The sequence below is a fragment of the Haemaphysalis longicornis genome, unplaced genomic scaffold (genome assembly GCF_048455015.1).
Source record: "Haemaphysalis longicornis isolate Haplotype H1 unplaced genomic scaffold, Haemaphysalis longicornis Haplotype H1 scaffold_2, whole genome shotgun sequence".
NCBI classification, from domain to species: domain Eukaryota; kingdom Metazoa; phylum Arthropoda; class Arachnida; order Ixodida; family Ixodidae; genus Haemaphysalis; species Haemaphysalis longicornis.
In genome coordinates this window covers 64,984,202-65,009,120 of record NW_027526295.1, presented here as the reverse complement: position 1 = coordinate 65,009,120, position 24,919 = coordinate 64,984,202, and the positions used below count along the sequence as shown (strand labels likewise).

The 24,919-nt window shown below is 45.5% G+C and overlaps 1 protein-coding gene across 1 annotated transcript; it reads right to left on the bottom strand.

Moving 5' to 3' along the window:
* Window positions 1–468: 468 nt before the first annotated feature.
* LOC144168938 (toll-like receptor 2 type-2) lies at window positions 469–6,842 on the bottom strand. Its single transcript, XM_077697936.1, has 2 exons — window positions 6,659–6,842; window positions 469–5,715 (listed from the first exon to the last, which is right to left on the bottom strand). The coding sequence occupies exons 1-2, from the start codon at window positions 6,671–6,673 to the stop codon at window positions 3,421–3,423; spliced, it is 2,310 nt and encodes a 769-aa protein (XP_077554062.1). The 5' UTR covers window positions 6,674–6,842; the 3' UTR covers window positions 469–3,420.
* Window positions 6,843–24,919: the final 18,077 nt, after the last annotated feature.

Genomic DNA, 24,919 nt, shown 5'->3' with positions numbered 1-24,919 from the left:
GCGCTCATTTTCTTCTCGCATTTGCGACACTTCGTCGCTCAAAAAAGAAATTCTCTCAAGCACGTCGAGAAGAAGGCGGTGAAGACGGGCGATCTCACCAGAAACGTCACCCGGAGGGGACAGAGAGGAACTGGTCGAGGGACAACAGGGCTGCGGAGAACACGTTTCCTTCGGGGATGCCTCCATCTCACCACTAGGCTTAGCGCCAGACTGGGTCGAATTGCACAAATTGTAACAAAATGGGCGTGATCCAGCCTTCAAAAATAGCAGCTGGTCATCCGGCCAGGTCACACACGTCGCGTGCACACGTTTTTCACAGCTTTCGCAGCGATAGAACTGTTATTTACCGAAAAAAGCGCACGAGGAGAGCAAGAATGCATCCCGGCTGGGCGCCATAATCAATCAATCAATCAATCAATCCATCAATCAATCAATCAATCAATCAATCAATCAATAAATCAACCTTTATTTTCGGTGCCCAGGAACAACCCTAGGGTCTTGGTACTGGTACATCATATACAAAACATTCATAAAAACAAACTAAAATCGACATGACACAAGACAAGACCATATGTATGACAGAAACAATAAAGTAAAAATAGTTACAGAAATGTCAGAAAACAAAGCAGCAAAACAACAGGAAAGGAAAACAGGAAGCCTAGTGTTGCAAGCTACGACACTCGGCCAGCGAAACGTTGAAGGCACGTGAAAAATACGAAATATACAAGCAAATACACAATGAACATGACAGAGATAGTTGATACGCATAAAAACGAAGGTTTTGTAACAAAATATTGGGAAGTTTCAAAATGAGAAAAAAGTTCAGCGTTACAAGCACAGACACTCAAACTTATAGAAATTCAAGCAAAACTAAACTAGGGAAAGTGAAAAACAAACAAGCAAGAACATGATTTCATAAAAATACGGCATATAATTTTGAAATGACATAAAGGCACTAAAGCTACAACATTTTGTAAGTCATTAGAGAACAAGGAAAAAGAGCAATGGAATATATCAAGACGATCAGAATATTCATTACATGCACAATGTATTCTGCAGATGGACGAGCGTCGTCTACTTAAAGAAAGTTCGAAAGTTCTGAAAGTTCGAAATGTTCGGAACAGTTTGTTCGGCAAGTTCACATTGGTAAGTGTAACCATGTCGTCACACAAAATATCACCATGAAGAAGTTTATAAAGAAAGATACTATCAGCTCATATTCGTCGACAGCAAAGGGAAGGAATACTGTTCAGAAAAGACATGATTATAATAATAACAATAATAATAATAATAATAATCACAATATATATCATCACGTGGGGCGCAAAAATATATTTGGCATGGGCGGCGTCCTATCTATACTCGGTTACAACTCAAGAACGGCACCACCTCATGTAGTGTATCACTCCGAGAAAGCGCCGGACCCGTGAGATCAGGGCGCCGGCGTTTTGAATAAGGTTTGCTATGAATGCCTGATATCGTCGGCCTTGTCTCACGCAGTTTGTTTGTCGTCACTGGAGTCGTTTATAAGCATAGTAAGTCCAAAAAATCATGGGAACGGCTCACGCCATTTTCAAAATATTCCCAGTAACGCCCTATTTGCACCGCGCAAAGAAACATCCGGCTACGGTGATAAGGCACAGCGGCAACTTCCGGTGCCTTACTAACTAACTAACGAAGCAGTTCAGGGAGATATGGGCTGGGCGTCGTTTGAAGTTTGAGAAGCTCAGAGTAAAATATGCTAAATATGTAAAATATGTAAATAAATAGGGCAATGGATCAACGAAGGTGGGCAGCTAAGGTTTTTAGGTACCTATACTTGAAAAGCGTGGACACGCAGTGGTTAAGAAAGACTAGAAGGCTAACGATGAAATACAGAAAGAACAGTGGGGAATCCAAAACAGGCGAGGTAACCAAAAAAGAGGCAAGGCAGATTGAAACGAATAAATGGAGGGAAAAAATGAAAGCTAAAACGTCGTTAGAGATGTACAGGTCTGAGAAGATGAACATCAGAAAGTAGAATTTCTACGATAATTCCCACGGCAGTGCTTTGCTTTTTGAGGCTAGAGCAGGTTGCCTGCGAACTAAGAGTTTTGTGGGGAAGTATTCACAAAATGATGGGGTATGTGTGGTCTGCGGAAAAGAAACAGAAACTATGCGGCACATAGTGTTAGAATGTGAGGGTATCCATCCAAATCTACATGAAGGAAATATTGGGTTTTCAGAAGCCCTAGGATTTAAAGGTATAAGAGAGGAAGTTAACTTCAAGGCTGTCGAGGGGACGAAAAGAAGATTAGAATGCTGGTGGACGAAAAGCATAGAGGGGAATAGTGCCTAGGACAGTTACCACCTGTAACAGGGAAAAGAAAGTATTTCGGGCCTAATAAGCTTTAGTGCCTGCCCTAAGCAGCGCTAGTATTAAACCAAGAGTGTAAAATATGGTTTTATTAGTCCTTTTTGGTAAGATGACATGTCATCACCCCGCTTCAAAGGGGAAACCAATAGGAATCATCATCATCATCGGTGCCGTTCTTAAGTTGTCACCGAGCACAGTTACGCCACTGTGTTTTGTTAAGGCTAGCGGCATGCTTCGGCAATCGACTCACGATGCTTCGCTTTATTGTTTTTTTCCTTCCTTTACTCCCTCCCCCCCTGAATACATGGCCGCGTATGGCAGCCGTACGTTCAATTTATCTTTCTTGCACATGAACACAAAGTAGAAGACAAAATGGGCCCTTAACCCTGATATTCTTCTGGTTAGTCGTAATTTAGCTGTGTCAGGCTACAAGCTCGACAGAACAAAGATTAGGATAATAATTGGTTGTAAAGCATATGTAACATGCACAAAAAAGGTATGCCTCAATGTGGTATTTTCCGTTGTAGGTTGTTTAGAGTCAAAATAACCTCAGTTGTAAAGACATCACCAGCTTCAGTTTCTACTGTAGGTACGTAGGGTATATCCATATCACACCAAAGGTATGCGACCTTCGTAATAGCGCAAGGCTAATACAGCTCAACATAGAGTCGAATAATAGAAGGGGCGAATTTACAAGAATTTTCTTTCCGCGGGCCGGTTTCGTTGCGAATACTAAAGCGGCAAAAGTTTGCTTCGTGTTTCACGTGGCTCATATAATCCAAAACCTTCTCTGTTCCGTGGAACGTAAGGGGATTACGTAGTGAAACTGAAACGGGAGTGAAATTACATTGACATGACTGAGGCGGCACTGGCAAATTGTTTTTATGTTTTGTATGCAAATGAACCAAACATATCAGAAAATACGGGACTATAAAATAAACTGAGCGCGTAACGGTATGATGGGCACAAATAAGACTTTAGAGGAATTTCTAAACACAAGAACAAAGACAAATTTTCAAATCTTTTATCTATTTATTGTTAAAATCACAGCTTCTGTTAGAATTCTATCGCTGCAAAGCTGCTTGGAGCTGCAACCAGAAAAGGTTGTTCCGCCTCTCAGTTGCATTTGATGGAGGCACTTCTATGTAGGTTCTCGATTTTGTGAGAAACCGCAGCATGTTGCTCATTTCACATTCGTGGATATGCTCCTTTTTGACGAAGATCAATCCGTCGTGACGTTCGCTGTTAGACAACCTGTGTTGAGCGAGGCTCAGTTCAAACATGCACCAGCGGCTGCGGCAGAACGCAGGGCTCAACACGAAGAGCGAGACGCGACTCTGCGAAATGGCTCGGCATATATTCTCGGCGATTGGAATACCCGGTATGAAGTCCCTCTCGGCGACGCAGATTCGTAACTTGAGGGGAGGCGATTCGAGTTTTGGCAGCAGAACCTCGTGAACCCAATCTGAGTTAGTGTCATGGTAGGATATGAAAGCGTCCCATGCGTAATTTCCGATGTTCACTTGCCTCCTGTAGCTTTTGATGCCAACTTTAAGGTACAAAGATATATATATGAAGTACCAGCGCCATCTGTAAGCGCCATAAACAAGCATGGCGGAAACCATGATACAAAGTATCCCCGGAACAGCGTACACGCGAAAATAGTCCACACCTACGCAGTCTTCCTCTCTCCATGCAACGCTCCGAACAAGGTAACCGTGTTGTTCCTCTGGAACCTTGCAGGCCATGCACTCCGCGCACTGCACATGGTGTTTGTCAATAAAGTTGTGGAGGTTGTTGAGGTAGCAACTGTAGCAGTCCCAGGGATTGTAGCTGAGGCTCACGTTCTTTGTGCCGTTCAGGTCGAGAAACATTTCGTTGTCCAGCCATGCGAGCTCATTATGGCTGAGATCCAACATTTTTAGTTTAGTCATTCGAGAAAAGGTTGGCGGCGTCCACTTCTTTATCAGATTGTGCTGGGCGAAAAGCACTTCTGGGGAACTGTTGAGAGGTTTGTCCACATGGAGTTGTTGTATGCTGTTGAATGATATATCAAGCACGCGCAAGGACACCAGCGGTATAAGTACATTTGTGCCATTTAAGACTGTAAGGCGGTTGCGGTTCAGGTTAAACACTAATAATCTTGTCAAACCTGCCAGCGTCGCTTCATTGAGCTCTGGTATTTTGTTTTCTCGCAAAGAAAGAACCTGCAGTTTTTTCAGGCATATAAATGGGGAGCCTAATAGCATCTTCAGTTGACACCCGTCCATGTTTAGCTCACGCAAATTTGGGAAACCACATAGGTCGCGATCACGTAACAGTGTAACGTTGCTTCCACTTGTGATCAATTGCACAGCACTGCTATTTCTATTACGGCTGCCGGGCCAAAAGTTAAACTCCACTCCAGAAGGAACATTTGTGTCAGACATGTTTACACATTCTAGTGCTTTCAAAGAAAATATTGCTTCTGGTATACCGGGGAGCTTCGTGCTTGTCAGAGAAATTTTCTTAACCGACAGAAGGAGGTCAAACGCCTCCGGATGAACTGTCTTAATAGGAGATTGTGAAAATTCAAGATGCTGAATAGTTTTCATGGGAGGAATATCGTTGAAGGAGATGTTGTGGAAATTACAGCTGTAGAACGCGAAATGGCTAATAGGTGTGTCCGCGACAATCTCCAAAAGAGTCCTGGGGATTACGTCCCATGTCTTCAAAAACGTAATAACTGCATCGGTGGAGACGAAGGAAATGTTCCAGGGCATGGTGGTACCTGCGAGAAGACGCAAAAACTTCGGGCTAGGGAATACGTAGAAGAACTGGTCAGCAATGCTGTAAACGCTGAAAATGTCGCTTCGGTTGACCTGCTCTCTGCCACACAAGGCGACAGCTACGGGCGGGGGTTTGCCGAATGTCACATCAAATGTCATCTTCCGCATGTGTAACTGCAATCTAAACCAAAGAAGCAGTCCGAGGCTGCTCCCTTTCGCCGCGTCGAAGTGATCGTAGCTACTATCTAAATTGTCAGAAAAGTCGTCCCATTTCTTTAATCTCAACCGTCGGAGGGACAAACAGACTGGAGCACATCCCTGAGACACAGGGCGAACGGTATCTTCTGAAACCAGTAGTTGCTCAATTGTCATTATCTCGGTATCAGCAGGATCAGACTCGTTATACTTGACAAGAATGTGACAAAGGGCGTGAAGATGGCCGTTTTCAAAGCTTATGTTGCAGTTCTTGAATTCACGTGAGAGTGTGGTCCGGTTCGTTGTTTGCTGGCAGGGCAGAGGGGACGAGATTCCATCGGTTGAGCATGCCCAGGTCCACAGAAAGAACACAAGCGCCTTCCAACGCATGGCATTCTGGAACAGTTACGAATACAGATATCAAATAACTAATGTTTTTAACGTCACGAGTACTGAATAAAGTAAAAACCGGCGCGGTTTCTTTCTCGTCAGATGTCGAAGCACTGTGCGTTTCAATCGCCAAAAATTGTGATGATTTCGTTTTCCATGAAAGTGATCACCAATTTTACTACGTTTAACTGAGATTTTGCTTAAACGCTTTTGTTGAAACCGCAGCCCTCTGTTCCTCTAGACCTGCAATTTTCTTCAATATTTCAACCGTAAGCAAACAACCATGGGCCGTGTAGAAATTTGCTGTTCTTTGCTACTCAACACATTGGCCTAGTACTTGAATGTTTGTTCCCGAAGATCCAACTTGCACATTAAACTCTAGTATTATTGGGTTATTGCACCTTGTTGTGAAGTCCCACATAGTAAAGTACACGATTTAAAGCAATATCTGTAAGATCACCAATCTCATATACGTTTCTGAAGGCTCCGACAGAATTATTGAGCCTTGATCTCGTCTTTAAACGTGAATTATTTCCGCCGTTCCCATATTTCGGAATGATTGTAATGACACCAACACTACATTGTCTTTTAAGTAAACCCACCTTTAAACGTGTAACGAATGGGCGTAGCACCGTTCGAAACGCCAACCTACCATACTTAACTCTGTGCATAAGAAACACTGTTCTTGTTCATAAGGTATTATACAGTGTAAAACTACAACCGCAAATAGTATATTTTACACAGAGATATCAGCGATGTGGTTATGTGGCTGATATGTCGTGAATCCGTAACAATGTAGTCACACTATTTGCGCCCCATAAACTCCTAAAGATACGGCTTTAGCAATATTTACACGAGAGATTTTCGCTGCAACTGGGAAGAGTTCTGCTTACACGGCTACATAGTGGAAGCGACGTAATAACAAGAATGAGAAGTGGAATTTACTTACACCGTTGTACGGCATGATGTTCGGTGACGAGGTATCCTGAACAACACTCCTCTCAGTTTCTGCCCGCTATAAAGGCAAGAGCTGGCCCCATAGCTTCTTTTTTATCGCGCACTGAGCTCGGAGCGGAAAAGGACATAGAAGAGGAAGCGAAGAATTGTTTGCTTGCGTGGTGGTTGGTGTGAGTGCGTCTGTCCGTGAAGATAGATTGCTGGCGGGACACAAAAAAGCAATTTCTCTGTTGTAACGTGATAGCGACGGCCAAGGAGTACTGATAGCGCCGAACGCTGTTGGTTTCCCTGTGTGTTTAGCCGCTTAGCTGTTATCAATTCCAGCCGATGGCGTCAAGCCGGTCCTATAGATATATGAGTTGGTCTGCGCCGAATAAGGCCTGATTCTTCCTTATGACTAACGGTGTCGAAGTTATCGCATGTGGCGACGAGGATGGTCGACAGGCCGCGAAGCCTAAGAAAGTGTCCCAGTACCAACTAAATAGGCTCAGCCACGCACTGCAAACGGTCAAAGCGACGGACAAATACTGCACCTTCTTTGGGAGTACGCCAGCACTCCGGCAATGGGTTCTTCGACGGACCGTCAAGAAACGCCCCTTGTCACCCCAATGCCCTAACTTCGCCATGATTTAGCTTCGCAAACCACGCTGTGAAACGCAGACCTTTTGAGTGCCTTGAATCTGCAAAATGTCGCATTTAGGCAACTTAAGCGAGTTTGATCCCAGAACTCAGATAGAGAAATAATTATTTGTTAGAGAGTTTAGCTCCAACCCAAACAGGAGGTGGCTATTCTATGTATTGGAGTATACAAAAGGTACAATAGTTGCCCTAAGGAACCACAAGGTTTGATTAAGTACATTGAAACAGCAGCAGCTGAAAGATCGCATGCACACTAAGTAACTATATTCTCTGTGTAGTACGCAAGCATATATATATATATATATATATATATATATCTGTTTCTATGACCCGCCACAAGCTCCCCTTTGCTTTCCGAGGTTTTCTTGACTGCCAACCCTTATTTTCTCTCATATTTCACCGAGCCCCTCATTTCCCTTTTCTGATTCGCTACATGCATAGCGAGGGCCTCTGTTCTGGCAGTCTTGGTGCCAAAGGTAGCTTAAGAGGGTTCAACGCTGGTCGACCACTCTCGACATGTCGTAAACACTCGAGTCACGGACCGGGAGTTAAAAAGAAGGTCCCCTTTACCCCGAGTAGTCCGAGTGGCGCTGGCTACCGCCCCCAAGTACCGGAAACAAAAAATGCCTAACACAAATACCCAAGAAAGTGGTGGGGGAACAGCCCCGCCGGTAGCGTAGTGGTTATCGCAGCAGACCGGTATTCTGGAGGTCGTGGGTTCGGATCCCAGCCGGCGGGCATTTTTTCACGACTTTCTTTCTGACTCAAAAAATTCATCTGTTTCTATGACCCAACACAACCTCCCCTTTGCTTTCCGAGGTTTTCTTGACTGCCAACCCTTATGTTCTCTCATATTCCACCGAGCCCCTCATTTCCCATTTCTGATTCGCTATGTATATATATATATATATATATATATATATATATATACATATTGTCACGGGACGTGGCGGACAATCCCCGTGGCGCCATGGCCCACCACCAAGGATGGTGACGACGAAGAAGAGCTGTGTGCGCCGCGCTGCCAGGCCGGGCTCCGTTTTGGAATTATGTAAATAGTTCTTGAACCATTATGTAAATACATCGCTTCATCGCTGCATGGTCCGTGTCATCTGCCGCCACGTAACATTTGGTGGAGCGTGCTGGTTCGTCATCCCCATCCTGGTCCCAGCATCGCATCGCTTCGGTATGGACGTTGCCGCCAGGATATCGAAGCCGCGCCGGGCAGCCCCAGCCCAGCAGAGACCACCACACGACGATGTCCCCCGCCTCGTGTCCCCAGCCCGAAAGACCCAAGTGACGACAAGCCAAGATGAGCCGTGCCCATAAAATCCGAAGATGGATTCCCCCGCCCTTCTGTCCGACGTGTCCTTAGGACCTCTGGCGCTTCGTCGCGGCTGAAGCCATTGCTGTTGCTGGGCCAGTCATCAATCAACACCATCATCGTCATTCGTGGCGGCAAGCGATTCGTCTGCATTTCTCATCGCACACTGATCCGCATTCTGTGATTCATTCGCCAAGGGGCGTCGGCGTCGACCGGGATGGTCGTCTTCGACCGGCGGGGTGATGTTACGGGACGTGGCGGACAATCCCCGTGGCGCCATGGCCCACTACCAAGGGTGGTGACGACGAAGAAGAGATGGGTGCGCCGCGCTGCCAGGCCAGGCTCCATTTTGGCATTATGGCATTATGGCATTATGGCATTATGAACCATTATGTAAATACATCGCTTGATCGCTACATGGTCCGCGTCATCTGCCGCCACGTAACAAGAGATATGTATATATATGAATATATATCTATATATATATATATATATATATATATATATATATATATATATATATATATATATATATATATATATATATATATATATATATATATATATATATATATATATATATATCTATATATATATATATATCATCATCACCAGCCTATCTACGCCCACTGCAGGGCAAAGGCCTCTCCCATTATTCTCCAATTGCCTCGGTCCTGTGCCAACTGTGACCAATTTATCCCCGCAAACTTCTTTATCTCATCTGCCCATCTAACTTTCTGCCGCCCCCTGCAACGCTTGCCTTCTCTAGGGATCCACTCTATTACCCTAATGACCAGCGGTTATCTTGCCTTCGCATTACATGTCCTGCCCACGTCCATTTCTTCTTAATTTCTACTAATATGTCTTTAACACCAGTTTGCTCCCTGACCCACTCCGCTCTCTTCCTGTCCCTTAATGTTACACCTATCATTTTCCGCTCCATTGCCCGCTGAGTTGTTCTCAATTTAAGTTGAACCCTCTTAGTGAGCCTCCAAGTTTCTGCCCCGTAGGTGAGTACCGGTAAGATGCAGCTGTCATACACTTTCTTCTTCAGCGACATTGGTAGGCTGCTATTCATTATCTGAGAATGTCTGCCATATGCACCCCACACCTGATCCTTCTAATTATCTCTGCCTCATGGTTTGGATCTGGGGTAACAACTTGGCCTAAGTAGATATATTCGCTTACCACTTCCACTGCCTCGCCACCTATGTCAAACCGCTGTGCTGTCCCGGGGTTATTGATCATTACTTTAGTTTTCTGCATATTAATTTTCAGTCCCATGGTTCTACTCTGTTCGCCCAGTGCGGAAAGCATGCTTTGCAATTCGTCCCCCGAGTTACTTAGCAAGGCAACGTCATCAGCAAATCTGAGGTTACTGAGGTATTCTCCATTAACCCTTACACCCACCTGTTCCCAATCCAACGTTCTGAATACTTCTTGTAAACATGCTGTGAATAGCATTGGAGAGATTGTGTCTCCTTATCTGACACCCTTTCTTATAGGTATTTTACTGCTCTCCCTATGGAGGATGATCGTAGCTGTAGACCCATTGTAGATATCCTCTAGTATTGTTGCATAATGCTCATCTACCCCCTGGTTCCGTAATGCCTTAATGACTGCTAGGGTTTCGACCGAGTCAAATGCTTCCTCATAATCTATGAAGGCTATATATAGGGGTTCAGTATACTCAGCGCACTTCTCTATCACCTGATTGATCGTGTGAATATGGTCCATTGTTGAATAACCTTTACGGAACCCTGCTTGTTCTTTAGGTTGACTGAAATCTAAGGTTGCAGAAATTCGGTTAGCGATTACCTTGGTAAATACCTTGTAGACGACTGACAGTAAGCTGATCGGCCGGTAATTTTTCAAGTCCTTCATGTCGCCTTTCTTATGAATTAGGATGATATTCGCGTTCTTCCAAGATTCCGGTACCATTGCGGTCATTACGCATTGCGTATACAGGTTTGCCAGTTTTTCAAGGACAATTTCTCCGCCATCCTTCAAGAGGTCTGCTGTTATCTGATGCTCACCAGGTGCTTTGCCCCCTTTCCTTTCTTTCAAAGCCTTCCTTACTTCTTCGGTCGTTACTGGTGGGATGTCTATCTCCTGTGAACTACTGTCTCGTTCGGCATTATCCTGTATGTCCTGGCTACTGTACAGATCCCTATAGAACTCCTCGGCCACTGTGACTATTTTATCCCTATTTGTGATGACATTGCCTTGCTTATCCTTAAGTGCATACATCTGATTTTTCCCCACGCCAAGACGTCTCTTCACTGCTTTCAGTCTACCTCCGTTCTTTACAGCGTATTCGATCCTCTCCATATTATACTCTCGATATATATATATATATATATATATACAGAAAGATAGGTCAGCAGTCTACAACGCCAAAGGAGGAATAATGGTGTGGTTAGGCTCTTTTTTTTTTACTATGGTTAATGAAGGAAACATTTTTTTAATATACAGAAGAAAGAAAAACACGCGCCCAGAGTGGGGACCGAACCCACGCCTTTCGATTACATGTCGAATGCCTTACCAATTCGGCTATCTGGGCGACTGTGTTCTCCTTCACTTTCTGGGCTATTTATATTTACTAGAAGTGTATCTGACGCTTGAGGGTGGTAGCCAGCGCCCCTCTGACTACACGGGGAGAAGGGGACCTTCTTTTCAACCCCCGGGGCGTGACTCCAACGTCTACAGCCAGTCATGAGCGGGTAACTGGCGGGAAGCCCTCTTATGCTACCTAGGCATCAAGGCTGCCAGAACCGAGACCCTCGCTAGGCTTTCGCTAAATAATATAGTAAGGAAATGAGGGGCTCGTTGAGGAAATACAGAAAGATAGGTCAGCAGTCTTCTTCTGTATATTAAAAAATGTTTCCTTCATTAACCATAGTAAAAAAAAAGAAAAGAGCCTAACCACATCCCTATCCCTCCTTTGGCGTTGTGGACTGCTGACCTATCTTTCTGTGTTTCCTCAACGAGCCCCCCATTTCCTTACTATATTATTCTGCGAAAGCCTAGCGAGGGTCTCGGTTCTGGCAGCCTTGATGCCTAGGTAGCATAGGAGGGCTTCCCGCCAGTTACCCGCTCATGACAGGCTGTAGACGTTGGAGTCACGCCCCGAGGGTTGAAAAGAAGGTCCCCTTCTCCCCGTGTAGTCAGAGTGGCGCTGGCTACCACCCTCAAGTGTCAGATACACTTCTAGTAAATATAAATAGCCCAGCAAGTGAAGGAGAACACAGTCGCCCAGACAGCCGAATTGGTAAGGCATTCGACATGTAATCGTAAGGCGTGGGTTCGGTCCCCACTCTGGGTGCGTGTTTTTCTTTCTTTCTTTCTTCTGTATATTAAAAAGATGTTTCCTTCATTAACCATAGTAAAAAAAAGAAAAGAGCCTAACCACACCCCTATGCCTCCTTTGGCGTTGTGGACTGCTGACCTATCTTTCTGTATTTCATCAACGAGCACCTCATTTCCCTAGTATATATATATATATATATATATATATGGTTAGTAGATACAGAGTAACACGACGAGGACATTAAAAATAAAAATAAAAGTTTACTGACGTTTCAGGGAGAGGACTCTCTTTTTTCAGAGTACCCTGATGAAAGAGAGTACTTGCAGAGTACTCTGAAGAAAGAGAGTCCTCTTCCTGAAACGTCAGTAAACTTTTATTTTTATTTTTAATGTCCTTCTCGTGTGTCTGTCTCTACTAACCTTATTTTTTCGCACTCTGTGTGAGTTTTTGTCTCCAGACTATATATATATATATATATATAAGAGAAGAAAAACTTCGAACAAGGTAAAAGCACGATTGTGGCCTACGTTTCAGCAAAGAGAACTTGCTTTCCTCAGGGCAATCTCTCGCCTGGCAGGCAGGGTTTATATAGGGGTAGGACCCCAGGTGAAAGGAGAGGGAAAGATGGAAGGGAATTTGAGCAAGCTGATTGGTTTCGGAGTGTGTCGGGGGAGAGATTGAGGGGCCAAGAAGGTTGTCTAGTTTAAGCCGCGAAGTAGGTCACACGGAAGTCAGCTGGTGGTTGATATTCGTGGAATTTTTGGACAGAAAGGATGAGAGGGTGCTTATTGACCCGCCGCGGGGTATAGGAAAAGGATCTCAGAACCGCCGCTCTTTCCCGCTCTTTCCTCAAAGCTCGAAAACTATCCGGCAAACAAACCAACTACAGATTTCATCTAAAAACGTACTCCTTGTATCTCCAAAGCAAAAAGATCCCCAAAGGCCTCCGCCTAAAAGTTAGATGTGCCCTTGGTGAGCTCCCTCCTGAACTAGCTGCCAGGTGGCAAGATATTCTGAATAATGCTTCTCTTTCCCTCCTAGAAATTCTTAGAGAACACTGTACTAGCCAACTCAGCCTCTTCAACGACCAGATTGAAGCTCTTCCACTAACCGAGCAGGAGAAACTAGATCTCAATATTTTCATAAATCGTAAGGAAAATGATCTTAGCAATAAGCAAGCGGTTAAGTTTCAGCGTGACCAACTTCCCTCGCAAACTGCAGCATGTACTGTAAGAGATCAGCCTCTCAATAGCCGCGACTATGAAGCACTAGGTCATGTAATGTCCCCCTCGATACAGAGATCGCTTTAATAGAACCTCCTCCCCCAGCCAATATTCCTATAGAAAAAACTAGCTCTCTCGCTACCTGCCCCAGCAACGTTATTGACATTTCCAAAACACTAACGGCCGACGAAAAAGGTATCCTAGAACGAGGTCTAACTTTCTGTCCCACAAATAACAGTGTGAATGAGTACGAGTTACACAAAGATCTCACTGAATTTTCTCGGAGAATGAGACTAAGCGAGTTTTTTTCGGAGAAGCAGGGCCAACCTGACATTAACGAACGCACCCTCCACCCTCCTAGCACTTGGACTCCAGATTTAGATCAATCTCCAGAATTGGATCTGTACTTAAAATCAGTATCAAAAGAAATTTTGGCAACAACTAAGCGATCAAACAAGCGCAAGAACCTAACTCCGTCGGAAGAAGTTACCCTGAATTGCCTATCAGCCAGAACCGACATAGTCATAAAGCCAGCCGACAAAGGTGGGAGTGTAGTTGTTTTGCCTATGGGAAAATACAAAGATGAAGCTTATAGGCAGCTCAATAACCCTTGCCACTACAAGCCCTTAGATAACGATCCGAGCCAGGAATACAGCCTAAAAATCCTTCAGACCCTCACAGATCTACGATCTAGAGAAATAATAATGACTACTGACTTAAATTTCATGAAACCGAATAATAAGCATGCAGGACGTTTTTACCTCCTCCCAAAAGTCCATAAAGTCCCCGTAGACTTATTGTTCACTGCCGACATTCCTGGCAGACCCATAGTTTCGAATAACAATACCCCAACCGAAGCACAATCTCTGTTTCTGAATCATCACCTATCTGACATTCCGGCTCTTCTTCATTCGTTCAGGACACCCCCCACTTCCTCCGCATAATAGAAGAGATAAATGTGGGCGGGCACCTACCCAGTGGAACCCTCCTTGTTACTCTTGACGTTGCTGCATTGTATACAAACATTCCGTTCGCCGAAGGAATTGAAGCGATTTCGAAATCTCTATCAGTTAACCCGCACCAACATGCACCAGAAATGTACATAACTTTGTTAAAACTTGTTCTAACTCTCAATTATTTTGAATTTGACTCTTCTTACTTTTTGCAAGTTTTTGGAACTAGCATGGGTACTCCATTCGCACCGACCTATGCCAACATTTTCATGGGGCAACTTGAAGCTACCCTATTAAGCTCTTTTCCGCATAAACCTCAGGTTTACCTCCGCTACATAGACGACATCTTTATGATTTGGGAACACGGTCGCGCGACTCTAGAAACGTTTATATCCCATCTCAATTCTTCGCATCCGACTATTAAATTCTCCTGCCAGTATTCTGAAAAAGAAGTGAACTTCCTAGATACTACCGTCATTCTAGACAACAGTAAACTTAAAACCACGCTTTTTAGAAAGCCAACAGACAGGCAGCAGTACCTAGATTATAAAAGCCATCACCCCACACACTGCAAACAAGGGATCTTTGTAGGACAAGCCACCAGGCTTAGAAGAATATGCAGTGATGACAGTGACTACGTAGAGCACCTAGACGAACTAAAGGCCACCCTTATGAACAGGAACCACCCCGAAAGCTCGCTCGATCAGGCGTACCAACGTGTGTCTAATCTCAAAAGGGATGACGTTCTCAAGAAACAGCGGCAAAACGAAAGCGCCAGGCCACCTGCCCTAATAACTAAATTTTCAAACGCCCTCCCAAACGTAAACAATATACTGCGGAAGTACTACTCCATTTTAGCCAGTAACGACCGACTTAAAAAGACTTTCCCGGAAGCACCAAGGGTTACCTACCGGAGAAACAGGAATCTAAAAGATATTTTAGTGCATGCTAAAACAGGGCCTTCAAAGCAACCAGTCATAGCCAGCTGCTCCCGCCCCAGATGCAAGACTTGTCGGCACCTGCAAACAGACTGCGTTGTAAAAAGCACAGCCAGTAACTATGTCCACAAGATTAATTCAAGTTTTACGTGCACTTCATCCAACATTGTGTATATGTTGGAATGCTCAATGTGCCACAAACAGTATATAGGCGAAACGAGCCAACCTATGAGCCTACGACTTAATGGTCACCGGGCAGATACTCTTAGCAAATCCTCCATAGCTGTAGCGCAGCGTTTCAACCAACCAGGCCACAATTTTGATGACCTTAAGTTATATATACTTCAGTCAAATTTTAAGTCCCCTAGGGACAGGAAATACCGAGAATCCTACTTAATTCACAAATTCAACTCCATGGAACCTGCTGGAATTAATGCGTCTAAGGGCAACTTGGAATCCTTGCGATATTCACCGGGAATACAGCATTAGGCATTTTCGTGCATATACCTCATCCAAAGACTATGACCGTTCACTCTGCTCTGTACCTGGTCACCTAATTTTTTTTTCCTTTTCTTTTTTCATTCCTTAGTGTCTAGCTTAATACTCGCCCTCATGCCTCCAACCTTTGCTTTTGGAATTCAATTTTATTTATTTAATTTCTCCCTTTTTTTTTACTCCGCGTGGTCTCGTGCCCCGTATGTCACTCTAACTTTATTTTTTCGTTTTTGAGTTTCAGGACAGGCCTGTACCAGGAATGTTGCCGTGGGTGACACGTGCCATTTCAGTTGCCGGGCCATTACTTTTTCTTTTGTGTGTGGGTCTGTGTGGTTTCCCTCCCTGTTTTTTTCTCCTTTTTTATTTTTTTCTTGACCTAGTTAGTTTTCCCCCGTCTCTATCTTTTCTTTTGACCTGAGGCTTGCAGATAGTTTCTGATAAGGACCCCACCCTCACCGCCTGGTCTGCTTCCGGCGGTTCTGAGATCCTTTTCCTATACCCCGCGGCGGGTCAATAAGCACCCTCTCATCCTTTCTGTCCAAAAATTCCACGAATATCAACCACCAGCTGACGTCCGTGTGACCTACTTCGCGGCTTAAACTAGACAACCTTCTTGGCCCCTCAATCTCTCCCCCGACACACTCCGAAACCAATCAGCTTGCTCAAATTCCCTTCCATCTTTCCCTCTCCTTTCACCTGGGGTCCTACCCCTATATAAACCCTGCCTGCCAGGCGAGAGATTGCCCTGAGGAAAGCAAGTTCTCTTTGCTGAAACGTAGGCCACAATCGTGCTTTTACCTTGTTCGAAGTTTTTCTTCTCTTGTGTTCTCTACCATCTTCAAAGTTCTACTACTCCCTATATATATATATATATATATATATATACGGTAAAGAAGTCAAACTGAAAAATATAACATTTATTCGGACGTTTCGACCGGGGACCGGTCTTTTTCACAGATACAAATAGCGCAGATCAGTTGGGTTTAAATACATTTCAGTTGTGGCGGGGCGAGAAGATGTATCAAGCAAAACGTAGGCTTTACGCGACACACAAGTATGCGAAGCCCAAGAACGCAAGGGGGGGGGAAGCGTTGGAGTGCTGCTGGGGAACAGAGTTCCTTGGAAAGGGGGGCGTAATCAAGGCAGGCGAGGCTGTAGGATAAGAGGAACGCGTTGCATGGCACTGAAGTCATCACGGGAAAGCAAGAAAGTGAGGGACTAAGGAGGGGCTCGTTTACTGCTCGTTTCTTAGCTGGAAATTGACTGGTTAGGAGAAAAGGGTCGGGGGAGACCAGAGTTAATTACGGACGCCTAGTGCAAGCGTTAAACCACGCTCACACACGCACAAAAAAGAAAGAAATTAAGAGGAAGGAAGGAAGAGGGTGATTGATACAAGAGATGGGTTTTTTTAGCGTGAGCGGCGCGAGAACCGCAGAGGGGGAATGCGGGGATGAAAAAGGTTCAAAGAAAGCCCCAAAACGGCAAGTGGTTTCACATGTGGTGAAAACGCGGAAGTAATTTCTTGCGTAAAACATGACAGCCGTCCAAGAAGCGGACGCAGAACGGTAAGGTCATGCAATGCAAGGACAATACAGTGCAAAGTAACGGTCATTTAGGCTAGATCACATAAATACCGAAATATAAGTGGACATAAGGGTAAATAACACGTACAAAGGGGGAGATATACAGTGCCACATGAAGTTCTCGAGGAGCGTTCATGTAAGTTCATATTACCAATCGCAATTATTGCGTGCAAAAGGACACAGAATGAAAATAATAATAATAAATAAAAAATAAAATAGAGCAAGGGGTGCAATGGTGAAATCTATGTACATTCGTGCCTATACAGTGCGGCAACAATACACCAGCAGTACACTATAAAGTTCAAAGTACATTACATACACAGTACACTATACAAAGATTTCAAAAAATAGGGGAAAGAAGGAAAAAACGCTTCTCTTTAAGAACAAAGTTTCTCAATTGTTCGTTGCATCAGCCTTCTCCGGTGCCTGATTGGGCAAGCAAGACAATCGGCCTGTGTTTTCATTTATGCCGCTCAAGACAGTGTTGAACTTGTAAATACAGTTCGGTTCATGGGTTTGACGGTCATAATGCATTTTGAAATTGGACTGAAGCGCCGTGGCTGTGAACGCGTGGAAGGCGTGGCCTAGATTATTTACATGTTCAGATAGGGGAAGGTGTGGTACGGGTTTTATGTCTGCTCGGTGGTTGTTGATTCTCATTCTAAACGGATTCTCAGTTTGACCAACGTATTGGCGTGGGATATATGGTGCATTCAAGAAGGTAGACAATGTTTGTGCTGTCACATTCAAAGTTTCTTCTTGTCTGGAAAGAGAATGATGACGTGGTGCTGGTGGCGACAGAGGCATGGTCATCATGGGGCACAGTTTTCACCTAGGCCTATTCCAGGGTCCGCTGCCTGTGAAACAGGGTGTGCTGACCTTAGATGACGTTACAATATCTCTGATGTTCCTCGCACGTCGGTACACGACGCGGGGAGGCTCAGGGAAAACACTTCGCAACCTTTCGCTTTGAAGTAAAATATTGTGGTGCTTTCCGAGTGTGCCGCTTACGTTGAAGGGCGAAGCAGCATATTTTAGAATAAGGTTGGGGGTCTTATTCAAAGATTTGGCTTTTGAGTTGGTTATCAGGTGGCGGCGGTCCTGTTTTTCAGACTTCCTAATGGCATCACTGATAACAGACGGTGGGTATTGTTGTAGGGTAGGTCATTAGTTAGTTGTTGACAGTTAGAGGCAAAATCAGCTGGGTCAGAGCGTATCCTTCTAAAACGTAGAGACTGACGGTATGGTATGCAGAGTTTAGAGTGTTTAACGTGGTTGCTCTTGAAATGCAAGTATTGATGTCGGTCTGTTGGCTTCCTGTTCACTGAGGTCACAAGCTTGTTGTTTGATACTCTTACTGAAACACGGAGAAAATTATTGGCAGATGCGGAATATCAGTGGGAGAATAAAATGTTCTCGTGGCCATTATTGGAAGCGGTTATAAATTTTAGAAGTTCCTCTTCCCCATGGCACCAAATGAGAAGAGTATCGTCAATGAACCTTCGATACAATAGAGGCTGAAGCTGTTGCGATACGTAGAAATTCAGACTCCAATGTGCCCATGAAAATATTAGCATAGTTGGGTCCTATTTTTGTTCCCATCGTGGTCCCGTCGATTTGCACGTAGTGCTTATTGTCGAACTCAAAGTTGTTCACCTCCAAGACAAGGTTTAAAAGAACGCCGAGAGTTTCTCCATCAATTTAATTCTTTTGGGAAGCATCATCGTATGCATGGATGACAGATAGGATGCCGTCCGAGTGTGGAATATTTGTATATAGCGAGGCGACGTCGAGAGTGAATAGCAGGCTATTTTCCGGTATAACCAGTTCCATATTATCAGCCAGAAAATGGTTTCTATCCTTTACACACGAAGGTAGTGTCGGTGGAATGTCTTTGATTAAGCTATGGATAAAACTAGAGATCATTTCTGTTACCGTCCCTATACCTGAGTTGATTGGTCTGCCTGGATTTCCTGCTTTATGTATTTTAGGCAACATATAAAACCCTCCTGGAACTGGACCGTTTGAAGTAAGGGTGCAGTTTTTTACGGAATTTTTCGTCCTTGACGCGCGCCATCAGTGTTTGGCTTACCTTGTTCTTAAATTTAAAAGTCTGATCGGTGTCGGTTGGTTTCTAGAAAAACGTATCGCTGACCTGCCTATCTGCCTCAGTGATGTAGTCCTGCTTATTCATAATACTTATTGCAACACTTTTGTCGGCGGGTTTGATTGTGATGTCGGAGCGTCCGCTTAAACCTTCTAATGCCTCTTCTTTCTGTGAGAGATTTTTGTGATGCGGTGATCGATTTTTACATTGAGCTAGAATGTCACATTGTACCGCCTTGATGTATATGTCTAAGCATTTGTTTCTTTGCGGGGGAGGAGTCCAATGGCATAGTGATGGCGGCCGAGTGTCCATAATCGGTCTTTCAATTTGCCATAGTAATATTCGCTGAGCCTAAGCGGTCGGGACAAGTTATCTAGATCCTTATAGAGTTGGAATTCGTCCAGTCTGCCGGTTGCAGGGCAAAAACTCAAGCCGCTTGATAGCACGCGTTCTTCGTCATCAGTGAGGTGGGGGTCGGAAAGATTTACTATGTGGAACTCTTTGAGCTGTCAGGTGTTCAGTTCAGAAATATTTTCGGGGCTTGCATGGGAAGGACAAAAAGACTTTTCTACTTTTTCAAGAGGGGAAGTTAGGCCTCCCCGAAGCTGCTTTTTCTGTTTTGTCAGAATTTCTTGGCGCTCTTTGTTTTATCCAAGAACTTTGAATAGGTTAATTTCATGGGGCGTCACGTCTACCTGGTCAGTGAGTTTTTGTTCTTCACTGAGGATGTGCTCTAGTTGTTAGTTATCGCGGTCAATAACAATATTCAAAAGTTCCTTGGATGCTTCATGTATGTATAGCGCCCACCTAGTCTCAAGCTCTTGAGACATATCGGAGGTGGCCGCTTTAACGTAAATGCGCAGCCCTTTTGGAGCAACGTCACATCTGCGATACAGAATGAGGGTACTAAGGTGGCACTGATATCGCACTTGGTTTTCGACAATTTTCCCAGCCTTCAAAATTTTTTTTGATGCGGTTGGTCTCTTCTGACCAGTGTTGCGGAGTTACCAGTCCGGAATTGGAATGATTCCGGAATCATTCCACATTTTGGTGACCCCGGAATGGAATGTAAATAGAATGGCGACAATGCTTGAAGGAATAGAATGGGAATGGAATTAAGCGCCTTTTACCCGGAATGGAATGGGAATGGAATTACATGTATATTTCCCAAAATAAAGCGCGCTTTTCCTTCTACGCGCTGTTTTTTTGTCAAAATATGCAAAAATACGCAAAAGATCCCACCAGCCCAAGTTCAAACATTAGTAAGCCGGAGCCTTGAATATAACAATAACTCGGTACTGTTAAAATCGATTGGCTGATTACAAGCACGGTATATTTATAAGCAGCGATTCTACTACAATTATATACTTAAATACAGCGCTGCTACGAAGTCTGTCGCGATTCTCCGCCAAATAAACGCTGCTCTAAGCCGTTGGTATCCATCTTGGGGAACTACCCCCCCCCCCTATCTCTCCCACCAACTTCGCCTTGTGATTTTTTACCTTGGCGGTGCCTTCGCCCCGGCTGCGAGCTGTCTCCCCACAATTCACTTTTGTTTTTTGCGTCCGGAACATTCGGTGATCGCATCCCGCCTCGCCGTCATCGGGACGCTGACGCGGTGCTTGTGTTCACTGCGAAATTTCGCATATCAGCTTACGCCCCACCTCCCTTCGCGCTCCCCCCACCTCCCCCAGAACGTTTTGCAATACTGGCACTCCTATCTAGACACTCGGACGCCTTTGCCCGAAGCAGCGTCTACGAAGACCTGAAATATTGGTTCGAGAATCCACCCGAAACAGGAGAGCCCATGTGATAGGAACTGCGGTCACGCCTGCGCCTGCAAGCTGCACGCTGCAATCTTTGTTTCTAAACGGTTCCGACCTAACGGAAAGCGAACGCTAGCCACTTTACCTTGCTTTCCCGACTCGCAAGGGCAGTTTCAGTTGTAAATGTGACGTCAGCTGTTGTGGAACGCGTGTTTTCCACGGCATCTCTTTTAATGACAGACATCGAAGCGAAACCGGCTCTCAAACAGCTCTTTTAAGCAGCTCGTTGGTCAAGTGCAACACACAGGCAGAAGGCAACTGTATTAGTTTACTTTTTTTTGTTTTTAGAACTGATCGTTCAAGCCGCCGTCATTTACACTTCGTGTTTTCAGAACTGAACGGCGAAGCGCCCATTTGGCTCACACCATTTTGTTATGTAATGTTGGTGAATGAAACGAAAATGAACTTTTTTTCGACCTCTCACGGCAGCTTGAGACCTTTTATTGCAGCATATAAAATTCACGAGGAGACCTAATTGCGCTGCTGAGCACGAGGTAGCGGTTCGATTCCCGGCCGCGGCGGCCGCTTTCCTGGTGGAGGCGAAAAGCAAAAACGCCCGTGTGAACGAGATTTCGGCCTAAGGTGGTCAAAATTAATCCGGAGCCCTCTACTACGGCGCGCTTCATTTCCTGCGTTGCGTCGGCACGTTAAACCCTACAATATATCATCGAGGACACCTACGCACTTTTTTCAGGCGTAGGGATTTCCACAACACTAGACTGACCGGCTGCCGAACGTGCCCTTCTATTATTATCGTTGTCATTTTTCTTGACATCTTTTCTTTCGGTTCATCGCCTAGACCAGAGGACACTTGGGGGAACCTTCATTGCTACTCCACTGCATGCAACTCGTCAAATTGGTTATACAGGCCTCAGTTATACATTTAGTTACGCAGGACTTGGACTCAGTTTTGCCGAGTCCAAGGACGCAACGCATTCTCTAAATTCTTCTTCAGTTAGCTAGAGCCAAAGGTTGCGTGGTGCTAAAGTGTGAACAATCTCCCAATTTCTAAAAGAAAAAAAAGCAAGACGCAGATTAGTATACGAACCAATGCACTATCCCAGTATACACTAACAAAAGAAAAAAGAATTCTCCCTGCGCATTGCTTCTCATCGAGACACCCATACAAAGGTCGCGCATAGTCTAAGCACAGCCTGAACTTTCGCTCGTGCGCAGTGGATGATACCTGACGCACGTAACTAAGCTTTTCGGCAAGGGCGACATTGCATACCTGCGCACACGCAAACACACAGGAAGTTCTTAACCTATTCGTGCGTTCAAGGCACGCTTGGCATGCGTGAGTGCTGACGACCTGTGCGGCCCGTGATCCGTATTTGGCGCAAAGGCAGGACAAGGTGCTCGAGCGGTAATTCTTCCAACTGATACCACCAGATCCGGAGGTTCTGTTCCTCGTTAACATAATTATAGTTCTAACCATGCTCACGACCGCTCCATACGCGTGTTAACTGCTTAAGGAAAATAATGTCTTCTTCAAACATACTTCTGTCAGCCCAAAAATAGAACATGTCGTCACGTTAGCATTAACACATTCACACTTAAACAATATTAAAGCATCACAACTCGTAAATACGTGCTGACCATGCAAATAGTATAATAACTACCTGGAGAACTGCCCCTGTGAGAATTAGTAGGGTGATTGCACTGAACGAGATATGCCGCAAGGCCACTATCCCTCGACGTTCGTTACTTGTTTGCGTATTTTAGCAATTCTTAACGCGCGTAATAACATCAGCCTAATGGTGGGTTCATTGGTAACTTGATAATCACCCGATAAAACGTTGAGGAATTAGAGGAATGGAATTGAACAGGCCGGCAATTCCCGGAGTGGGAATGGGCGATGTTCCGGCATTCCGAGGAATTGAAAGGAATGGAATTTAGGCAATTCGTAATTCCCCAGAATTGAATTGGAATGGAATGGGGACGCCCACTCCGCAACACTGCTTCTGACCACAAGAGTCACCTCATTCTAGTCAGTTCCTTTGGTTTTGGTTCACGGCGGCCGGGAAGGTCCTTCGCAAGTTGTAGCGAGGCTCCGATGGATCCTGGGCTGAAGCTCGGGATTCTGCCGCTGGGGAGGCCGGTGCTGGTGGAGGGGAGGTAGGGGCGGTTCTGCCGCTTTCTAGCCCGCCGAGTGCTGCTGCCACGTGTCGTCTGCGCTTGCGTACCCTCGACGTAGGTTCTGGTGCAGGTGGCTCGCCAGGATAGCCACCCCATGAAACTTGGGTGGAGCCCATCAGCGGCTAGCACCCGAGCCGGCGGGAGCCGCTTAAAGCCGTGATCAAAGAAGAAGAGGCCCCTCGTCTGCCGGCAATGCCTGTGAAGAAGGCTGTTGAAGCGGGCAGCCTCCCGGTTGCATTTCCTGACGAAACGACGGTTCGTTCCACCCCGGCGGCGATTGATGGAGCAGGGCAGGATTAGGATGGCATACAACCTCTTGATAAAAAATTAATCTGCACTAACACAGGGACAAAGAAGAAACACGTAACACACAACACGGTGCCGATTTTCAGCACCGTGTTCTGTGTTACGTGTTTCTTCGTCCCTGTTTTAGCACCGATTATAGATTACATTTTTAGCAGTACGTACCAACTCGCCCAAATCAAGCTTTTGGTACCCTCTTGATTCTGGGAAAGCCCCGTGCCATGACTACAAAAGGGCGATGAGGTCCGAAAGGGCGGAAAGGAAGGCCAGCGTTCATCTCTCAATCCGGTGCGAAAATCAACGACGCCTGCTCCCTGCTGGACTTCGTCCCGAAGACAACCACCGCCATCGTGCTACATGTCGGCACCGACGAAATGGCCCAGCCCTTAGCGGGAGAGGCGTTCGGGCACTATCGCACCCTTTTGGACGTCATCGCACGAGACTTTCCCAGCATCAGGAGGGTGTATGCCACTCTAATCCTGCCCCCTCCATCAAACTCTGCCGGGGTAGAACGAATCGTCCTTTCGTCGCGAAATGCAACAGGTAGGCTGCCCGCTTCAACAGCCTTCTTCGCCGGCATTGCCGGCAGGCGAGGGGCCTCTTCTTCCTCGACCACGGCTTCCAGTGGCTCCCGCCAGCTCGGGTGCTAGCCGCTGATGGGCTCCACCCAAGTTTCGAGGGTGTGGCTATCCTGGTGAGCCACCTGCACAAGACTTTACGTCGATGGTACGCAAGCGCAGACGACACGTGGCAGCAGCACTCGGCGGGCCAAACAGCGGCTGAACCGGCCCCTACCTCCCCTTCACCAGCACCATTCTCCCCAGCGGCAGAATCCCGGGATTCAGAACAGGCTCTAAGCCAGGCTCCATCGAACCAGTGGCAGCATCACAGGCCTCATCCCAGGCTCCATTCTAGCCTCGCTAAAACTTGCGAAGGACCTTCTCGGCCATTGTGAACCAAAACGGAAGAACTGACGAGAATAAGGTGACTCTTGTGGTCAGAACAGACCAACCGCATCAAATATTTTTTTAAGGCTAGGAAAATCGCCGAAAAGCGAGTGGGATATTAGTGCCATCTTAGTACCCTCATTCTGTATCGCAGATCTGACGTTCCGAAAGGGCTGCGCATTTGCGTTAAAGCCGCCACCTCCGACATGTCTCAAGAGCTTAAGGCTAGGTGGGCCTTATGCATACATGAAGCATCCAAGGAACTTTTGAATATTGTTATTGACCACGATAACTCACAACTAGAGCACATCCTCACTGAGGAACGAAAAATCACTGACCAGGTAGACTTGACACCCCATGAAATTAACCTTTTAAAGTGTTTGCAGAAAACAAAGAGCCCCAAGTAATGCTAACAAAACAGAAAAAGCTGTTTCGGGGAGGCATAACTTACCTATTGAAAAAGTAG